Source organism: Phyllobates terribilis, unplaced genomic scaffold (assembly GCF_046119375.1).
Source record: "Phyllobates terribilis strain yellow unplaced genomic scaffold, ASM4611937v1 Scaffold_3__8_contigs__length_932513732, whole genome shotgun sequence".
In the NCBI taxonomy this organism is placed as follows: Eukaryota; Metazoa; Chordata; class Amphibia; order Anura; family Dendrobatidae; genus Phyllobates; species Phyllobates terribilis.
The window spans coordinates 72,803,739-72,825,274 of NW_027362763.1; the positions used below are offsets into that span (position 1 = coordinate 72,803,739).

The window sequence follows — 21,536 nt, forward strand, 5'->3', positions numbered from 1 at the left end:
AAGTTTCATCTGTGTGCAGTTTTAGTGCTGGGTAGTCGCCCCTCCAGTGAGAGTGGTTGAGGGCGATTGTTCATTAGCATTCTGCACCTGTGTTACCTCCTTCTAACAAAAGGGGGCCGGCCGTGTCCTGGTGTGCATTTTTTCTTGAAACCTTGGCTGGTGAGTACCATTGCCTTTTGCTATTTTCTAAAAATTCTGTCTATTGTTCTGGCTATGCTGTCTGTTTTTAATATTAGAGTAGGGACTCGCAAAACCGTGAGGACCCTTGACGATGGGTTGCGAGCTTACGTATTTTGGCCAAAATATCAACTAATACCTCATATGATATTTTTTGCACTTTTTTTTATCTGCTAGGGCACGGCCAGGCCCAGTAATGGTGACCTTGTGAGTGGGGGCTTCACAACTCTGCGATGCACGGATAGGGTGCCGGGCATCCCGCCTAGTCGAATAGTACGGGCGTATAATAGGATGCTGGCTAGGCACGGTGCCGCGAGTGTGTGAATTGCACCCTACTGCAAGTTTCATCTGTGTGCAGTTTTAGTGCTGGGTAGTCGCCCCTCCAGTGAGAGTGGTTGAGGGCGATTGTTCATTAGCATTCTGCACCTGTGTTACCTCCTTCTAACAAAAGGGGGCCGGCCGTGTCCTGGTGTGCATTTTTTCTTGAAACCTTGGCTGATGAGTACCATTGCCTTTTGCTATTTTCTAAAAATTCTGTCTATTGTTCTGGCTATGCTGTCTGTTTTTCACTATTGGGAAGAGTTTCAGGAGTGTCTGTTTTTTTGTCAGCACTTGTTCTGCCCAATACGGAGGCCATAAGCTTGTGCACCATTGGTTATTTAGTATCGCTGCACATCCGTACAGATGGGCTACTCCAATGAGCAACAGACACTGCTACAGGCCCAAAAGTATTTACTGGGCTAGATGCAGTAAAAAATTTTTATTAAATACAAAGGTGGTGTAGCTTGGTACAGATGGGCTACTACAATGAGTAACAGACACTGCTACAAGCCCAAAAGTATTTACTGGGCTAGATGCAGTAAAAAATTGTTATTAAATACAAAGGTGGTGTAGCTTGGTACAGATGGGCTACTACAATGAGTAACAGACACTGCTACAGGCCCAAAAGGATTCACTGGGCTAGATGCAGTAAAAAAATGTTATTAAATACAAAGGTGGTGTAGCTTGGTACAGATGGGCTACTCCACTGACTACCAGACACTGCTACTATGCCCAAAAGATTTCACTTGGCTAGATGCAGTAAAAAATTGTTATTAAATACAAAGGTGGTGTAGCTTGGTACAGATGGGCTACAACAATGAGTTATATACACTGCTACTATGCCCAAAAGGATTTACTTGGCTAGATGCAGTAAAAAATTGTTATTATATACAAAGGTGGTGTAGCTTGGTACAGATAGGCTACTCCACTGACTACCAGACACTGCTACTATGCCCAAAAGGTTTTACTTGGCTAGATGCAGTAAAAAATTGTTATTAAATACAAAGGTGGTGTAGCTTGGTACAGATGGGCTACTACAATGAGTAACAGACACTGCTACAGGCCCAAAAGTATTTACTGGGCTAGATGCAGTAAAAAATTATTTTTAAATACAAAGATGGTTTAGCTTTGTACAGATGGGCTACTACAATGAGTAATAGACACTGCTACAGGCCCAAAGGATGTACTGGGCTAGATGCAGTAAAAAAATGTTATTAAATACAAAGGTGGTGTAGCTTGGTACAGATGGGCTACTACAATGAGTAAAAGACACTGCTACTATGCCCAAAAGGTTTTACATGGCCAGATGCAGTTAAAAATAGTTATTAAATACAAAGGTGGTGTAGCTTGGCACAGATGGGCTACTACAATGAGTAGCAGACACTGCTACTATGCCCAAAAGGTTTTACTTGGCTAGATGCAGTAAAAAATTATTATTAAATACAAAGGTGGTGTGGCTTGGTACATATGGGCTGCTCCACTGACTACCAGACACTGCTACTATGCCCAAAAGGTTTTACTTGGCTAGATGCAGTAAAAATTTTTTATTAAATACAAAGGTGGTGTAGCTTGGTACCGAGGGGCTACTACAGTGAGTAACAGACACTGCTACTATGCCCCAAAGGTTTTACTTGGCTAGATGCAGTAAAAAATTGTTATTAAATACAAAGGTGGTGTAGCTTGGTACAGATGGGCTACTACAATGAGTAACAGACACTGCTAGTATGCCCAAAAGGTTTTACTTGGCTAGGTGCAGTAAACAATTGGTATTAGATACACAGGTGGTGTAGCTTGCAACACAGATAGGCTACTCCACTGACTAACACACACTGCTAGAGGCCCAAACGGATTGGCTTAGCTAGATTTAGCAAAATGCTATGAAAAACACTTGCACAGCACTGGCACAGACCTGCCTGGCAAAAAGTGCTAGGAACTGCTGTAACCTAGCCCTCAAAATGGCTGCAATTCCAACTAGTCCCTACACCCTAAACCTATCTGTCTATTTAAGAGCAAATTCGCTTGCAATTCACACAGTTACAAAGTATAGCGCCCACAGCAGCAGCGGTACCATCTAACACTCAGCTGCAGCAGTGAGAAAATGGTGGCGACGGGGAAAATGGCTGGGTCTTATAGGGCAAGGACATGTGACATACACAGCCAATGACACATGCCCTTGCTTGTGTGAAATAAAAGCACTTCGCTGCGTGTGTGCGCTGCTGATAGGCTGACAGACTGCACCTCCCCACTGTAAATGCGGGAAAGAAAAAGACTGAAACTGTCTATTTACATTGATTAACAGTATTACTGTGAAAAAATCCAGTTATGATTTTGGTGCACGAACAGTTATCAAACATAACCTCAAACAGCCAGATTTTTTGCAAATCGTTCGGGTTCGCCGAACGGCTCAAACACCGCCAAAAACAGCTCGATTTGAGATTGGCGAACAGTTCGGGTCGAAGACCGCTCATCTCTACCCATGATATGAATACGATGATAGATCCGCATACACATGCTCATTTCAGGTGAGAATTCATGTGTCCAGAATAAGGGAAAAACAGTGTAGGGCTCCTTCCCAATAGACTGAAGAATCCTGGTATCGTAATCCCGATATTGGCAGGACCAGATAAAAGTCTAACTTGTATGGGATCCCCAATCTCCCGGAAAGATAATGATGGGGACATAAAAGATCCAATTGGTTTCCCAATGGCTAATCCTTTTTTTCCTCTTCATAATATGCCGCTGACAGAGGAATGTAGCAGCGATTCACTCATACTGAACATAGGAGACTCGGTCAAGCCAAACTTTCCTAAAGTATTGGGGAGTCTGGGGAAATAGCTTTCGGCTGGACTATCATTTGGCCGACAAATATCCAATGTGTCGAAATCTAAAAACTAACTTATTGGGCACGTCAAATCTTTTCTTCCCCAACATATGTCGACAGAAAATCCATTGTTATGATCTGCTACAAGCACTAAGGAAAGAAAGGAGATCTGTCCCTACAATAGAACTAAGCTAGATCCCTACGATGTAACGGGGAACCTGATCCTGCGATCAGACCCGCTAAAGTCCTCGGCTAGTCTGTACGAAGACCTATAGATGCAAGGGAGGGATCCCTACAAGAACTAGGGACTGGGATAAAGTTGGGCACCTCCTAGCAGAAATTGTAGCAGTAAAAGACAAACACACAACATAGAACATAAAGGTCCGAAGACCAAGCTAAACTGAGTGAGAAAGGTAACTAAGCACCAGGCTAACTTAAGAGTAGAAATTACAATGAAGTCTAGCAAGGCCAGGAGGGCGGAGCAGGATTAAATAGGCAAACAAGGTCATGTGACCAGCAAGATAGAAAAAATCTAACAGGAGAGTTCTAACATCCATTTCGCAAGTTTCTCTAAATCAGTATATCTTCTAAAAAGAAGAAAAGTGTCTGTAAACTAAGGCAGAACTTACTAAGAGATCTCGTGGTTGTGACCATCTATAACAGAACTGTCATTTGTTCTTTCTTACTTTTCCCCTTGAATTGACAAATCCCAAAATGATTAAAAGGAATCCGCCAGCAGTTTTTTTTCTATGTAATTTAAGAGCAGCATGACGGCATGATGTAGAAGCAGGGACCCTTATTCCAGTGATGTGTCACTAGTTTGTGCTTGTTGTTTTAATATAATCAGTGTTTTATCAGCAGGAGATTATCACTACAAGACTAGGTGTCTTGTGTATTCTAGTCCTGCTGTTCTGTATAACCCCACCCCAAACCCCTCTGAAGAAACTGAAGTGAATCGCGCGTCATGGGTGATTCCTGGTTGCACTCCTACTCTGGTATACCTCTCTGATGCCTCATTGATACCCTTTTACCGCTCACCTAAGCTCCCATATTGAATTGTATATTTCCCATTTACAATAACTATTATGCCATCCCTCTATCACACACCCAGCAAAGTGCACAGTGCTTTATTTAATATATATTTTATTTGCACTGTATTATTACCTCTATATTTGCACGTGCATGCACTGGATTTGTATGATTGATTCAACCAGTTTCTATTTTGAGGAATTTGTGTTTTTTTTATGTATTGCCTTTTGTTTCTATATGAATGGACTGTCATCTAACACAACATAGAATGATGGTATAGGGTATACTATGTGATCTGATATATTGATTTGGGTGATTTATTACCTTAATGTCATATGTTATGTGATCATGGTTAGTTGGTTTTGGTAGAGGCAGCTACTTATCTATTATTTACACCCTTATGGTGACCAGTATGCAAGTGCTTCCTTACTGCTTGTACATCCATTTTTAATTTGTCTTTTATTTATTCTATATACTATGTATGTGTTTTTTTAATAAAATGGTACTTTTTATAACTTTTGGCAGTTTAGTCTGTTTTTGTGTAGGATATGTAATTAACTGGGGAGTGCCTTTGTATTTACCCAGATATTTTTTTTTCTGATTAGCAGCTTTCTGTCAATGTACCGTGTGCGCAGAAAGCTGCCAATCAGTGGTGTGGGGGGAGTTACACAGAGCTCGGTGTTCTGAGAACTGCTAGAACTGCAGCAGAGAAAACAGGAATTGTATCAAAATGATAGCATGCAGGCCAGCAAGTAACACATCACAGGAATCAGGGTTCTCAGCCCCTCCATCATTCTGTTCTCAGATAACATGGCAAAAACATGCTAATGGATTCCCTTTACGGAATGATGAGCAGCATTGTAGAAAATATGATTTAGTAGTACTCTGTTGGGAGGATGCTTATGGTATATGTGTCTTTGTATGGTCAATCAGTCTGGAGGTAAGGAGATTTGTAGGACTCCCGTCCAGCTGTCACATACTACAGATCGGGCCGATGGACCCGGAGTCCTGCAAATCGATTCTCCCATCTCTAGTGCTGTTATTCTATTGAATTTATTCCCAAACTTGCTCCCAATTTTCCTACTTTCGATGTATAGTAAGACCAATATGGTATAAAGAGGAAAGGAAAAGGAGGCTGGCATCACATTGGTAAGTTAATTTTACGTTAAGTTGAAACAGATGAACTTTTACATAATAAAACTGGAAAACCTATTAAATGTTAAAAACTTGTACACAGTTGTAGTAAAGTAAAAAGTTGACGCATGCTACATCGAAAGGAGGATGAACAAGTTGCTACCTTTGTTTTCAAGCATGCAATGCAAATGACACAACCTACCACTTGTAACATGTTGCTTGCGAATGACACGACTTACCACTTGTAACATGTTGCTTGCGAATGACACGACTTACCACTTGTAACATGTTGCTTGCGGATGGCACGACTTTCGCTCTGAGTTTATTCATTAAGTCAACAATCTCTTTCTTTACTTCAGGTTTATTTGTTAATAGACGAGCCAATGGATCAGAAGCCTAAAAGAAGAACAGTAGACAGATAATATATTTCCAGAGTCCGGCTGTAAGAATATGGAAGGGTTATAAGAGGATGAAATCCCAACATCAAGAATCCGAGAAATTCTCGGCACAATTCTTGTCTGAGATCTTCTAGGTGTTGACTTTCTCATCCTATAATCTGCTCTCTTCTAGAAAAGCCACATTCTAGGGCTGGATCCTAAAAGGATTGTTGTAATTACTATGCGACGGGCTGTAAATAGTCGTACAATTTAAGACTATGAAGAAAATTAGGGGTTTGACCTAACATGTCATTAGGCATCATCTTGTTCCAAACTCTGTAAACTCTGCATCAAAGAAAAGCTGAAAAAAGATCAAAAACAACTTCTGGTTCTTTTGGCAGTTGGCCAAGAACTAAATTAGCAGCAAGATACTACAGGTGCATCTCACTAAATTAGAATATGATCAAAAAGTTGATTTATTTCAGTTCTTCAATACAAAAAGTGAAACTCATTATATAGAGTCATTACCCAAAGAGTGATCTCTTTCAAGTGTTTATTTCTGTTAATGTTGATGATTATGGCTTACAGCCAATGAAAACACAAAAGTCATTATCTCAGTAAATTAGAAGAATTAACAAAAAACACCTGCAAAGGCTTCCTAAGCATTTAAAAAGGTCCCTTAGTCTGTTTCAGTAGGCTCCACAATCATGAGGAAGACTGCTGACTTGACAGATGTCCATAATTCAGTCATTGACACACTCCACAAGGTCCCAGAGTTCCAATTTTCATTTGAAAATTAAGGTCCCAGAGTCTGGAGGAAGAGTGGAGAGGCCACAATCCAAGCTGCTGGAGGTCTAGTGTGAAGTTTCCACAATCAGTGATGGTTTGGGGAGCCATGTCATCTGCTGGTGTAGGTCCACTGTGTTTTATCAAGACCAAAGTCAGCGCAGCCATCTACCAGGAAATTTTAGAGCACTTCATGCTTCCCTCTGGCAACAAGCTTTTTGGAGATGGAAATTTCATTCTCCACAGGACTTGGCACCTGTCCACACTGCCAAAAGTACCAATACCTGGTTTACACACAACAGTATCACTGTGATTGATTGGACAGCAAACTCGCCTGACCTTAACCCCATAGAGAATCTATTATAGAGAATCTATGGGGTATTGTCAAGAGGAAGATGAGAATCACCAGACCCAACAATGCAGACACGCTGAAGGTTGCTATCAAAGCAACATGGGCCTCCATAACACCTCAGCAGGGCCACAGGCTGATCGCCTCCATGCCACATTGCCACATTGATGCAGTAATTGATGCACAAGGAGCCCGACCAAGTATTGAGGGCATTTACTGAACATACATTTCAGTAGCACAACATTTTGGATTTTAAAAACATTTTTCAAGCTGTTGTTATAAAGTATTCTAATTTACTGAGATAATGACTTTTGTGTTTTCATTGGCTGTAAGCCATAATCATCAACATTAACAGAAATAAACACTTGAAATAGATCTCTCTGTTTGTAATGACTCTACAGTGCATTGTGAAAGTATTTGGCCCCCTTGAACTTTTCTACCTTTTGCCACATTTCTGGCTTCACACATAAAGATATAAAATTCTAATTTTTTTGGAAGAATCAACAACAAGTGGGACAGAATCGGGAAGTGGAATGAAATTTATTGGATATTTTAAACTTTTTTAATAAATTCAAAACTGAAAAGTGGGGCGTGCAATATTATTCGGCCCTTTTACTTTCAGCACAGCAAACTCACTCCAGAAGTTCAGTGAGGATCTCTGAATGATCCAATGTTGTCCTAAATGACTGGTAATGAGAAATAGAATCTACCTGTGTGTACTCAAGTCTCTGTATAAATGCACCTACTCTGTGATAGTCTCAGGGTTCTGTTTCAAGTGCAGAGAGCATCATGAAGACAAGGAACACACCAGGCAGGTCCAAGATACTGTTGTGACGTAGTTTAAAGCCAGATTTGGATACAAAAAGATTTCCCAAGTTTAAACATCTCAAGGAGCACTGTGCAAGCAATCATATTGAAATGGAAGGAGTATAAGACCACTGCAATCTACCAAGACTCGGCCGTCCCTCTAACCTTTCATCCAGAACAAGGAGGAGACTGATCAGAGATGCAGCCAAAAGGCCCATGATCACTCTGGATGAACTGCAGAGATCTTCAACTGAGGTGGGAGAGTCTGTCCATAGGACAACAATCAGTCGTACACTTCAAAAATCGGGCCTTTATGGAAGAGTGGCCATAAGAAAGCCATTTCTCAAAGATATCCATAAAAAGTCTCATTTGAAGGTTGCCACAAGCCACCTGGGAGACACACCAAACATGTGGAATTAGGTGCTCTGGTCAGATGAAACCAAAATCGAACTTTTTGGCCACAATGCAAAACGATGTTTGGCGTAAAAGCAACACAGCTCATCAAACTCAAAACACCATCCCTACTATCAAACATGGTGGTGGCAGCAACATGGTTTGGGCCTGCTTTTCTTCAGCAGGGACAGTGAAGATGGTTAAAATTGATGGGAAGATGGACAGAGCCAAATAAAGGACCATTCTGGAAGAAAACTTGTTGGAGTCTGCAAAAGACCTGAGACTGGGACGGAGATTTATCTTCCAACAAGACAATGATCCCAAACATAAAGCAAAATCTACAATGGAATGGTTCAAAAATAAACTTATCCAGATGTTAGAATGGCCAAGTCAAAGTCCAGACCTGAATCCAATCGAGAATCTGTTGGAAGAGCTGAAAACTGCTGTTCACAAACGCCCTCCATCCAACCTCAATGAGCTCGAGCTGTTTTGCAAGGAAGAATGGGCAAGTATTTCAGCCTCTCGATGTGCAAAACTGATAGAGGCATACCCCAAGCGACATGCAGCTGTAATCGCAGCAAAAGGTGGCGCTACAAAGTATTAACTCAAGGGGGCGGAATAATATTGCACGCCCCACTTTTCAGTTTTAATTTGTTAAAAAGTTTAAAATATCCAATAAATTTCGTTCCATTTCATGATTGTGTCCCACTTGTTGTTGATTCTTCCCCAAAAAACTGAATTTTATATCTTTATGTTTGAAGCCAGAAATGTGGCAAAAGGTATAAAAGTTCAAGGGGGCCAAATTCTTTCACAATGCACTGTATATAATATGAGTTTCACTTTTTGTATTGAAAAACTGAAATAAATTAACTTTTTTGATGATATTCTAATTTACTGAGATGCACCTGTATCTCTGTTCTGGCCACAATATCGATGATGCCATCTAACATGCCATCCTTATAACCTTGTATCCTTGGGGTATGTTCACACCTGCGTCTTTTGGGGTGTGTAAAATGTACGTAAACTGTAAAATGCAACATTTTTGCCGCAGAAAAAAAATGTGCTGAAAAAATGTTGCATTTTACAATACCAGCAAAGCGAATGAGATGTCAAAAAATATGATTCGCATGCTGTGTTTTTTTTTTAATTCGCAGTATGTCAATTCTTTCAACATTTTTACTGCTTTTCTCATCCATTCAGATTAATAGGAAACAATGCAAGTAAAAATGCTGCAAAACTGCAAGTAAAAACTAGCAAAAACTCAACAGAAATGTGCGCATTGTACCCAGCGTTTTTCCTGCCACCACTCTTGTTTTTGGTGCTGAAAAAACACTGCAGAAACACAGTGTGTGAGCATTCACTTATTCTGATACTTTAGTTTCCCTTGATGACACCAAGAAGGACCTATTTTGGCAATCAGTTGCCCAATGGCACAGGGCTCTAGGGAAACTCATGGCTCTCCACCGTCAGCAACAAAATTAAGAGTTGTATTTTTCTTACAAAGAGCTCCTAATCGGCTGTTTCCCTTTGAAGGGGTTGTCCACTATATTGATTTTTGATGACAGCTCATTTGGGGTCTGGAGGACCGTCAGACATTTTGCACAAATCAGCTATTTTCAGACGTTCTGCTTGCAGAATGGAAGTGGTATCCAGAGCGAAACAGCAAACCCAACTCACGTCCCGGTTGTCGAGAATTGCAGCTCAACTCCTATTCATTTTGTTGTGGTTATTTGTGCTTTTTTAGGCTGTTTTTATTAATTATTGATTAACAGAATAGGCAACAACATATACAGTTATATGAAAACGTTTGGGCACCCCTATTAATCTTAAGCTTAATGTTTTATAAAAATTGGTGTTTTTGCAACAGCTATTTCAGTTTGATATACATAATAACTGTTGGACACAGTAATGTTTCTGCCTTGAAATAAGGTTTATTGTACTAACAGAAAATGTTCAATCTGCATTCAAACTAAATTTGACAGGTGCATAAGTATGGGCACCCTTATCATTTTCTTGTTTTAAATACTCCTACCTACTTTTTACTGACTTACTAAAGCACTTTTTTGGTTTTGTAACCTCATTGAGCTTTGAACTTCATAGCCAGGTGTATGCAATCATGAGAAAAGCTACTTAAAGTGGCCTCTTGCAAGTTGTTCTCCTGTTTGAATCTCCTTTGAAGAGTGGCATCATGGGCTCCTCAAAACAACTGTCAAATGATCTGAAAACAAAGATTATTCAACATAGTTGTTTAGGGGAAGGATACAAAAAACTGTCTCAGAGATTTAACCTGTCAGTTTCCACTGTGAGGAACATAGTAAGGAAATGGAAGAACACAGGGACAGTTCTTGTTAAGGCCAGAAGTGGCAGGCCAAGAAAAACATCAAAAAGGCAGAGAAGAAGAATGGTGAGATCAGTCAAGGAGAATCCTCAGACCACCTCCAGAGAGCTGCAGAATCAAGTTGCGGCAGATGGTGTCACTGTGCATCGGTCAACTATACAACGCACTTTGCACAAGGAGAAGCTGTATGGGAGAGTGATGCGAAAGAAGCCGTTTCTGCAAGCACGCCACAAACAGAGTCGGCTGAGGTATGCAAAAGCACATTTGGAGAAGCCAATTTCTTTTTGGAAGAAGGTCCTGTGGACTGATGAAACCAAGATTGAGTTGTTTGGTCATACAAAAAGGCGTTATGCATGGCGGCAAAAAAACACAGCATTCCAAGAAAAACACTTGCTACCCACAGTAAAATTTGTTGGAGGTTCCATCATGCTTTGGGGCTGTGTGGCCAATGCCGGCACCGGGAATCTTGTTAAAGTTGAGGGATGCATGGATTCCACTCAGTATCAGCAGATTCTTGACAATAATGTTCAAGAATGAGTGACAAAGTTGAAGTTACGCAGGGGATAGATCTTTCAGCAAGAAAATGATCCAAAACACCGCTCCAAATCTACTCAGGCATTCATGCAGAGGAACAATTACAATGTTCTGGAATGGCCATCCCAGTCCCCAGACCTGAATATCATTGAACATCTGTGGGATCATTTGAAGAGGCTGTCCATGCTCGGCGACCATCAAACTTAACTGAACTGGAATTGTTTTGTAAAGAGGAATGGTCAAAAATACCTTCATCCAGGATCCAGGAAATCATTAAAAGCTACAGGAAGCGACTAGAGGCTGTTATTTTTGCAAAAGGAGGATCTACTAAATATTAATGTCACTTTTCTGGTGAGGTGCCCATACTTATGCACCTGTCAAATTTAGTTTGAATGCAGATTGCACATTTTCTGTTAGTACAATAAACCTCATTTCAAGGCAGAAACATTACTGTGTCCAACAGTTATTACATATATCAAACTGAAATAGCTGTTGCAAAAACACCAATTTTTATAAAACATTAAGCTTAAGATTAATAGGGGTGCCCAAACTTTTTCATATAACTGTATAAGTCATAGAAAACACTATTGACTGTAATACACATATTGCAGAAAGTATTAGAATATTAGAAATCAGCAAAAACATGAATAACATGAATATTCAAAGAAAAAGCTCCAGCCTCATCAGGGTTAAGCGAGATATTTATTACGAATGCAGATTACAGTGTGAAATTTTTCATCTGAGAAAATACATTTAAAAATATTCCTACAAATATGTTTATAAGGTGCACATACCTGAATCTGGACCACATGGGCCATAAGAAGGGTTGAGAAGTAAAGGGTAAAAATCCCCATTTTTCTTCCTGTAAGAGACATTTTATTTTGTTACATACTGTATAACTTATTTGCAATGGGTGGTGCTGCTCCATCAACAGGTGAAATGAAGTATTACACTGTGCCCATTTAAATCATTGGGAAGGATGTGTGATACAGGACAGGTCCTCCAGAGAGAGAGCCGATGTATGTATGATGTGGGACAGGAAAGATCCTCCAGAGAGAGACGATGTATGTATGATGTGGGACAGGAAAGATCCTCCAGAGAGAGACGATGTATGTATGATGCAGGACAGGACAGGTCCTCCAGAGAGAGACGATGTATGTATGAAGCAGGACAGGACAGGTCCTCCAGAGACAGACGATGTATATATGATGGAGGACAGAACAGGAATTCCAGAGAGAGAGACGATGTATGTATGATGTGGGACAGGACAGGTCCTCCAGAGAGAGACGATGTATATATGATGCAGGACAGGACAGGTCCTCTAGAGAGAGAGACGATGTATGTATGATGGAGGAGAGGACGGGTCCTCCAGAGAGAGACGATGTATATATGATGCAGGACAGGACAGGTCTTCCAGAGAGAGAGACGATGTATGTATGATGCGGGTCAGGACAGGTCCTCCAGAGAGAGACGATGCATATGTGGCGCCCCTGAGGGTTCGGTCGCCACAGAGGTATTGCATCTCATCCAGAGGTGCGGTATCTCACTCTCAGGTAAGGAAGGAGTATGGCTCAGGACCCTAACACTACATTCACTACACCACATTTCCGGGGGACAGGGCGACAATGCTCCTGTGGGGAAGCACAACTGTCCCTGATTTCTGGCTGGAGTGGGGAGGAACCACTAGAGAAGGGGAACTAGGTAGTGGATGGGTGGAGGACGTAGATCCTGGGAGCACTGGAGTAGGAGTATATAAAATAGAGTAGCCATCTTAGGTCGGTCATTCAGAGAGTTCAGTCAGAGGAGGAGAGTGTAGGAGCAGGGGCTCTGTACGAGCTCTGCTCCGCAGGCAAGCCTCGTCAAGAGGCCTGAGCCTGAAGGAGAAAGGAGAGGAAAGAGGGAGCAGGAAGGCTCCAGGAAAGGAACAGATGGGACCCCAGGGGTACGGGCTGTGATGCTGCCACCCGTACGCCCGCCGCTGCCTGGAGGTACCAGAAGAAAGGGAACCGGATCCCTCAGCCAGCAGAGACTACAGGGCTCAACTGGGAACCGGAGGCTGCAGCACTTTAAGTACAGCAGGCCAACCACACCAGCCATCAGGAAGGTAGCCACATAGGGCCAGGGGACGGAACACACGTCATCCGCCAAAGCCCGAGGACACTGGACAGAGGTGCCGCTAGGTGTGAGGTACAAGGAGAGAGGCCAGAGAAAGGTACACAGAATGGGGTCCTGAAAAGTGCTCTGGAGATACCGGAGGGTGGACCGAGCCCCTCACTGAGTACGCACAGCACGACGTGGGAAGTTATGATCTGCAGTGTAACTTGGAAACAGATAACCGTGAGTAAAGACCCTGGGACTGCATCAACTTGTCTACGTGTTTCTTACCACGCCAGCACTCACTGCACTGGGACGCCCCGCACAACCACCATCATTCACCTGCGCTGCCCTGAAGCTATACTCTTCCTGTGGGGAGTTATACTACACTTGCTGCACATACCACCAACTTCAGTGGACTGCTCCGCAGCGGCGGTTCTCCCTAACCACAATCCACAGGTGGCGTAGTCGGACTATATAACCTATACACATAGACTGCCACTGGTTTGACCGCCCTGGGTCACAGACCGGGTCGCAGCCACGGTGATTACAACCCCCAGGAATTACAAGGCCCGGCCCCAGGTACCCCCCACGGCCCAGGGGGCGCGTCACATATATGATGCAGGACAGGACAGGTCCTCCAGAGAGAGAGACGATATATGTATGATGTGGGACAGGAAAGATCCTCCAGAGAGAGAGACGATGTATATATGATGGAGGACAGGATGGGTCCTCCAGAGAGAGACGATGTATATATGATGCAGGACAGGACAGGTCCTCTAGAGAGAGAGACGATGTATGTATGATGTGGGACAGGACAGGTCCTCCAGAGAGAGAGACGATGTATATATGATGCAGGACAGGACAGGTCCTCCAGGGAGAGACGATGTATATATGATGCAGGACAGGACAGGTCCTCCAGAGAGAGAGACTATGTATGTATGATGGAGGACAGGACGGTCCTCCAGAGAGAGACGATGTATATATGATGCAGGACAGGACAGGTCCTCCAGAGAGAGAGACGATGTATATATGATGGAGGACAGGACGGGTCCTCCAGAGAGAGACGATGTATATATGATGCAGGACCGGACAGGTCCTCCAGAGAGAGACGATGTATGTATGATGGGGGACAGGAAAGATCCTCCAGAGAGAGAGACGATGTATGTATGAAGCAGGACAGGACAGGTCCTCCAGAAAGAGACGATGTATGTATGAAGCAGGACAGGACAGGTCCTCCCAAGACAGACGATATATATATGATGGAGGACAGGACAGGTCCTCCAGAGAGAGAGAATGTATATATAATGGAGGACAGGACAGGTACTCCAGAAAGAGACGATGTATGTATGATGGAGGACAGGACGAGTCCTCCATAAAGAGACGATGTATATATGATGCAGGACAGGACAGGTCCTCCAGAGAGAGAGGATGTATATATGATGCAGGACAGGACAGGTCCTCCAGAGAGAGAGAAAGTATGTATGATGCGGGACAGGACAGGTCCTCCAGAGAGAGAGACAAAGTATGTATCATGGAGGACAGGACGGGTCCTCCAGAGAGAGAGACGATGTATGTATGATGGAGGACAGGACGAGTCCTCCATAAAGAGACGATGTATATATGATGCAGGACCGGACAGGTCCTCCAGAGAGAGACGATGTATGTATGATGGGGGACAGGAAAGATCCTCCAGAGAGAGAGACGATGTATATATGATGGGGGACAGGATGGGTCCTCCAGAGAGAGACGATGTATATATGATGCAGGACAGGACAGGTCCTCCCAAGACAGACGATATATATATGATGGAGGACAGGACAGGTCCTCCAGAGAGAGAGAATGTATATATAATGGAGGACAGGACAGGTACTCCAGAAAGAGACGATGTATGTATGATGGAGGACAGGACGAGTCCTCCATAAAGAGACGATGTATATATGATGCAGGACAGGACAGGTCCTCCAGAGAGAGAGGATGTATATATGATGCAGGACAGGACAGGTCCTCCAGAGAGAGAGAAAGTATGTATGATGCGGGACAGGACAGGTCCTCCAGAGAGAGAGACAAAGTATGTATCATGGAGGACAGGACGGGTCCTCCAGAGAGAGAGACGATGTATGTATGATGGAGGACAGGACGAGTCCTCCATAAAGAGACGATGTATATATGATGCAGGACCGGACAGGTCCTCCAGAGAGAGACGATGTATGTATGATGGGGGACAGGAAAGATCCTCCAGAGAGAGAGACGATGTATATATGATGGAGGACAGGATGGGTCCTCCAGAGAGAGACGATGTATATATGATGCAGGACAGGACAGGTCCTCTAGAGAGAGAGAGGATGTATGTATGATGGAGGACAGGACGGTCCTCCAGAGAGAGACGATGTATATATGATGCAGGACAGGACAGGTCCTCCAGAGAGAGACGATGTATGTATGATGGAGGACAGGATGGGTCCTCCAGAGAGAGACGATGTTTATATGATGCAGGACAGGACAGGTCCTCTAGAGAGAGAGACGATATATGTATGATGTGGGACAGGAAAGATCCTCCAGAGAGAGAGACGATGTATATATGATGCAGGACAGGACAGGTCCTCCAGAGAGAGACGATGTATATATGATGCAGGACAGGACAGGTCCTCTAGAGAGAGAGACGATGTATGTATGATGTGGGACAGGAAAGATCCTCCAGAGAGAGAGACGATGTATATATGATAGAGGACAGGACGGGTCCTCCAGAGAGAGACGATGTATATATGATGCAGGACAGGACAGGTCCTCCAGAGAGAGAGACGATGTATGTATGATGGAGGACAGGACGGTCCTCCAGAGAGAGACGATGTATATATGATGCAGGACAGGACAGGTCCTCCAGAGAGAGAGAAGATGTATGTATGATGGAGGACAGGACGGGTCCTCCAGAGAGAGATGATGTATATATGATGCAGGACCGGACAGGTCCTCCAGAGAGAGACGATGTATGTATGATGGGGGACAGGAAAGATCCTCCAGAGTGAGAGACGATGTATGTATGAAGCAGGACAGGACAGGTCCTCCCGAGACAGACGATATATATATGATGGAGGACAGGACAGGTCCTCCAGAGAGAGAGAATATATATATGATGGAGGACAGGACAGGTACTCCAGAAAGAGACGATGTATGTATGATGGAGGACAGGACGAGTCCTCCATAAAGAGACGATGTATATATGATGCAGGACAGGACAGGTCCTCCAGAGAGAGAGGATGTATATATGATGCAGGACAGGACAGGTCCTCCAGAGAGAGAGAAAGTATGTATGATGCGGGACAGGACAGGTCCTCCAGAGAGAGAGACAATGTATGTATGATGGAGGACAGGACAGGTCCTCCAGAGAGAGAGACGATGTATGTATGATGGAGGACAGGACGAGTCCTCCATAAAGAGACGATGTATATATGATGCAGGACCGGACAGGTCCTCCAGAGAGAGACGATGTATGTATGATGGGGGACAGGAAAGATCCTCCAGAGAGAGAGACGATGTATGTATGAAGCAGGACAGGACAGGTCCTCCAGAAAGAGACGATGTATGTATGAAGCAGGACAGGACAGGTCCTCCCAAGACAGACGATATATATATCTGATGGAGGACAGTACAGGTCCTCCAGAGAGAGAGAATGTATATATGATGGAGGACAGGACAGGTACTCCAGAAAGAGACGATGTATGTATGATGGAGGACAGGACGAGTCCTCCATAAAGAGACGATGTATATATGATGCAGGACAGGACAGGTCCTCCAGAGAGAGAGGATGTATATATGATGCAGGACAGGACAGGTCCTCCAGAGAGAGAGAAAGTATGTATGATGCGGGACAGGACAGGTCCTCCAGAGAGAGAGACAATGTATGTAACATGGAGGACAGGACGGGTCCTCCAGAGAGAGAGACGATCTATGTATGATGGAGGACAGGATGAGTCCTCCATAAAGAGACAATGTATATATGATGCAGGACAGGACAGGTCCTCCAGAGAGAGAGGATGTATGTATGATGCCGGACTGGACAGGTCCTCCAGAGAGAGAGGATGTATATGTGATGCGGGACAGGACAGGTCTTCCAGAGAGAGAGACAATGTATGTATCATGGAGGACAGGACGGGTCCTTCAGAGAGAGACAATGTATGTATGATGGAGGACAGAACGGGTCCCTCAGAGAGAGACAGTGTATGTATGATGCGGGACAGGACAGGTCCTCCAGAGAGAGATGATGTATGTATGAAGCAGGACAGGACAGGTCCTCCAGAGAGAGACTATGTATGATGCGGGACAGGAAAAGTCCTCCAGAGAGAGATGATGTATGTATGATGCGGGACAAGACAGGTCCTCCAGAGAGAGACGATGTATGCGTGATGGAGGACAGGACCGGTCCTCCAGGGAGAGACAATGTATGTATGATGCAGGAAAGGACAGGTCCTCCAGGGAGAGACAATGTATGTATGATGGAGAACAGGACTTGACCTTCAGAGAGAGATGATGTATGTATGATGGAGGACAGGACGGGTCCCTCAGAGAGAGACAATGTATGTATGATGCAGAAAAGGAGAGGTCCTCCAGAGAGAAACAGAGAGAGATAATGTATGTATCATGCAGGAGAGGACATGTCCTCCAGAGAGAGACACTTTTTGTTTTGGAGTTACTTGTTGCTTTATGGATGGGAACTCTATCTATATGCTTACTGAACCCAAAATGTTAATTTTTCAAAAAAAAAAATTAAATACTTTCACCATGTAAATTTATGGACCTCAATTTTTGGCCCTTCTCTGGCCCTTCTGGTTGTTCTGGTTTCACAACAGCTGGAAAGCAGCAGGCTGAAAATCATTGCTATAACTCATTCATGAAAGTAATTAACGGCTGAAGTCGGCAGGTGTAAATGCACCTTAAATATAAACTATACCTATAGATATACAATTTCCAAATGCTATTAGTCTGAGTGAAGAACAGCTATAATGGGCATCGCTTGCTCGGGAGGAACCAAACATAGACAAATCATTGAATTTTATGTGAACAGTGTAGTACCTTACTCCACCTGTAGAGGAGCAGTAAAAGAATAAAACACTTGCTCTTAGAATCAGTATATCCTATAATCAGCTTAATTTTAGTAGACCGTTCTAATTAAAAGGGATTTCACAAAGTGGACAATCCCTTTTTTCAAATTTTACAAGCTTACAATTTTGACATTGTTTTCACGCCTATAAATAAATGTTCGCAAAACAACAAATTCACCTTCGTCATCCTCATGGATCAAGCGTAGGTCATTCCAGAGGTCCACTCCAGCTGCTGAAACAATGCCTGTGCTATCCGTATTTTGACAGGACAGTTAAAACCAGTGCCGCAGGAGTCTAGAGAAGAACGTCATCGGACAATGCATGTTGTAGTCATTTGCTTGCGGCAGCCAATATCCGGCTTTAGCTGTCTTGCTGACATCCGGGCGGCACAGACTTTGCTCCCGGATATGGTGCAGACCACCAGAATCATGGGAATGATGGACCAAGGAGAAGGCTTCCATTTATTGTTTTGAAAACATCCATGCTTATACAAAAAAAATATATATTTTCCCCTTTGGACAAAGCATTGAAAAATGTAAAATAAGTACAAAATACATATTTAAAGGAAAAGAAATAAAGTAAAAAATTGTATAAGTACAATATAAAAATATAATAAATATAAGCTTAAATAGGACAGGAGCAGTGAATTCCCGGCTGTCGCTGCTCCCCAACTCTCACCTGACTCTTGAAGGAGAATCTGCGTACCTTGTGTCTTTGATTATAGTGATGAGTAAAATGTGATCTGATGCTCTATTTATAAGGCTGATGTACGAAGCACATCCTGTGATTTGTCATAAACGGATGAAGCAATTTACATTTTAAAAAGCCACAAGACAATGACCGAGGTTACACAAGTGTTCTGCAAATATGCCTATAAGATCGCACGAGAATGTCATTAAAACTTCCTTATTGTTGATTATCCATAGAAGAAACCCTTCCTACGTTCTGAGAAATGGACACACTTTGTTTATGGCAACAATGATAGAAATAAAGGAAGAAAAAAAAAAAGGATGTCCTTGTGCAAACAGCCCGGCCGCATCTGGACATCGAGCCATGTATTGGGGCAAAAAAAAAAAAATGTGATTATGGCAAGTAATACTGTGACACTAAAATTGGTAAAGGACAATCTTCAAATTTGCCTGAGGGAAAAAAGAGATTAAACTAATTACGTTTCATTAAAAGAGTTGTTAGAGTTAAAAGAAAAAATGTATTAAATACTATAATGTAAGTCTCGCTACACAAGGAGAAACGTTACCCCTTAGACCTCAGTCGGGAGCCTCTCACCTAGCCAAATCAGTTCTCATACTTTACACTGATGAGGGGTAATACCCAGAAACATTGTGGTGCAAATTGAGATTCTGATTTGGCTTTTATCCTAAGTCATATTGACTCGTTAAGGGTCGATAATGACTTGTAGGATTGCTGCTTCCAACAGGTGGCACTATAGAGTTCAAGTCCTGAGCCTCTCTGAGGAGGCAATTTTCATATTAAACTATAAATTATTTTGGGTAAATAGAGGAGGATTCTCTCTTAGGTCTTGAGCACAAGACTGATTTTCTCAGGTGACTGCTATCAGTGGTTTTCACAGATAGCACTCATGCCTATAATATTCTTTAGGGTTGTGCAGATGTCCCCGTGGTCTGCGGAAAAAATTGGAGACAACTCTGACTTTGAACAGAGTGTCCGGTCAAAATCGACAATGTGAGTCTATAGAGCCTTGAAAAAAAATTGGACCACACTCAAATGATATTTGATGCCTCTCTGATCAAACTCTGATCAAAGTATGACCAGAGAACTTGGACCACTTTTCTCGGATGTAGAGAAAGCAGTCGTGTGACCTTACTCTACCGTTAGCCAAAGCAGATAATGTCTATTAAGAATCTTGCTTAATTAGGTTGATTAAAAATGTGTAATGTTTTAATTACCCTGTGGTGGCTCTGCGGGAAAACTAAAGGCTTACTGCTGGGATCTTTACTACCAATCACTAGGGATCTTAGAATTAGAACAACCTGTGCTCAACCGAATGTCATAACTTTGTTAAGGGTTTTCTGTCCCTTTAAAAGTTTAATTAGGAAGCCGTCTTACTTAAAGGGATTGTCCAAATTATAAAATCCATTTTTTGTAAAACTGGTCCCCTGGAAAATAATTTGAACACATGTTCACATCCTGTTCAAACCTTCAGTGACCAGATGCATCCAAGTGTCTCCTTCCCCTACTGCGCCACCATGGAGAGGGGAGTCATGAATTAGAGTTTCTCCTCCAATAACTAAGAATGACCTAATATGGATGACTATATTTTACTACACCCAGACCAGTTGGCCATAAACAGCAACACCATATGGAACAATGATAAGTATGGTTCCATACAGTCATGTAAATTATGGCAAAGCATAGGAAAACTCAACAAATTTTGACCAACAGTTGGAGAGAAAAGTGCTGATGAGACACATTGACATCAGAATCACTTTATCTAGAAAATCTTTAGTGTATTACTTACATGGATTTCCAAATTAGCTCTTCTCCAGAAGAAAGAAAATGATGTCTCTAGTGGCCACCGTTAGAGGTTACACTAGCAACCTTATAAATCAAAGCCCAAACCCATAAAGGGAAGCTGACAGCTGATCCATACTGCCCAGAATTTCAACCAGTCTTTGACTCTGAAACGGTCACATCTATTTTGATGCCTGCCCTTCCATCCTCTTCATATGTCGCACTCTGGTTGCAGGCGACACAAGTAGACAGTTCTAGTTTTTTGTCCTCTGGGACTTGTTGTTTCCTTTCAGACTGGGAAATATAAAGTTAATTACTGTGTGAATTGGGTGGGGTTGCAAGCTATTTAAGCTCATGAAATCCTGCTGTACACTGCCAATTATAATCTGACTTTGCTTCTGTTTAAGTTGTGCTTTGCTATTCTCCGAGTGTACATTCATGATTTTTGACCTCGTCTTGGATTTTAATGATTCTTTCTCATTACGATTTTGTCTCTACACCGACCTCCTGGTTCTGACACAACTATTCTCTTGCCTCTGGTTTGCTCCTCCGTGAAAGCAATTCAGTGGACTTTGTTTTAAGATGATATCTCTTTTCAGGGGTTAAAGGGTAGAGGCCAATGTTCCTTTGGAATCTGCCAGATGGAGTCACTTGTGCCATGTCTGTCAGAGGTGGCCTTTTTGAGCCTGTGGCCTCTGATAGACTTGACAGAAACGCTGTAACGTTTCCGAGAAAAACATACTTTGAAAGCCACTGGGGACCAATCGAACAAGAGAGTACTCGGATA

At 42.7% G+C, this 21,536-nt stretch overlaps 1 protein-coding gene across 4 annotated transcripts in view; it reads right to left on the reverse strand.

Moving 5' to 3' along the window:
* Positions 1–21,536, reverse strand: part of LOC141257939 (cysteine-rich venom protein-like) — a 72,940-nt gene that overhangs the window by 46,064 nt on the left and 5,340 nt on the right. Inside the window, exons 1-3 of one of the 4 annotated variants that reach the window (XM_073672943.1) lie at positions 20,757–21,029; positions 11,861–11,928; positions 5,759–5,878 (exon numbers count right to left, since the gene is read on the reverse strand). In XM_073672943.1, the coding sequence (XP_073529044.1) occupies positions 5,759–5,878; positions 11,861–11,920 (180 nt within the window). In that variant the 5' untranslated portion in view covers positions 11,921–11,928; positions 20,757–21,029. Of the gene's footprint in view, positions 1–5,758; positions 5,879–11,860; positions 11,929–18,937; positions 19,135–20,756; positions 21,030–21,536 lie in introns of those variants that run through there. The other 3 variants (XM_073672942.1, XM_073672940.1, XM_073672941.1) reach the window with 3 other exon arrangements.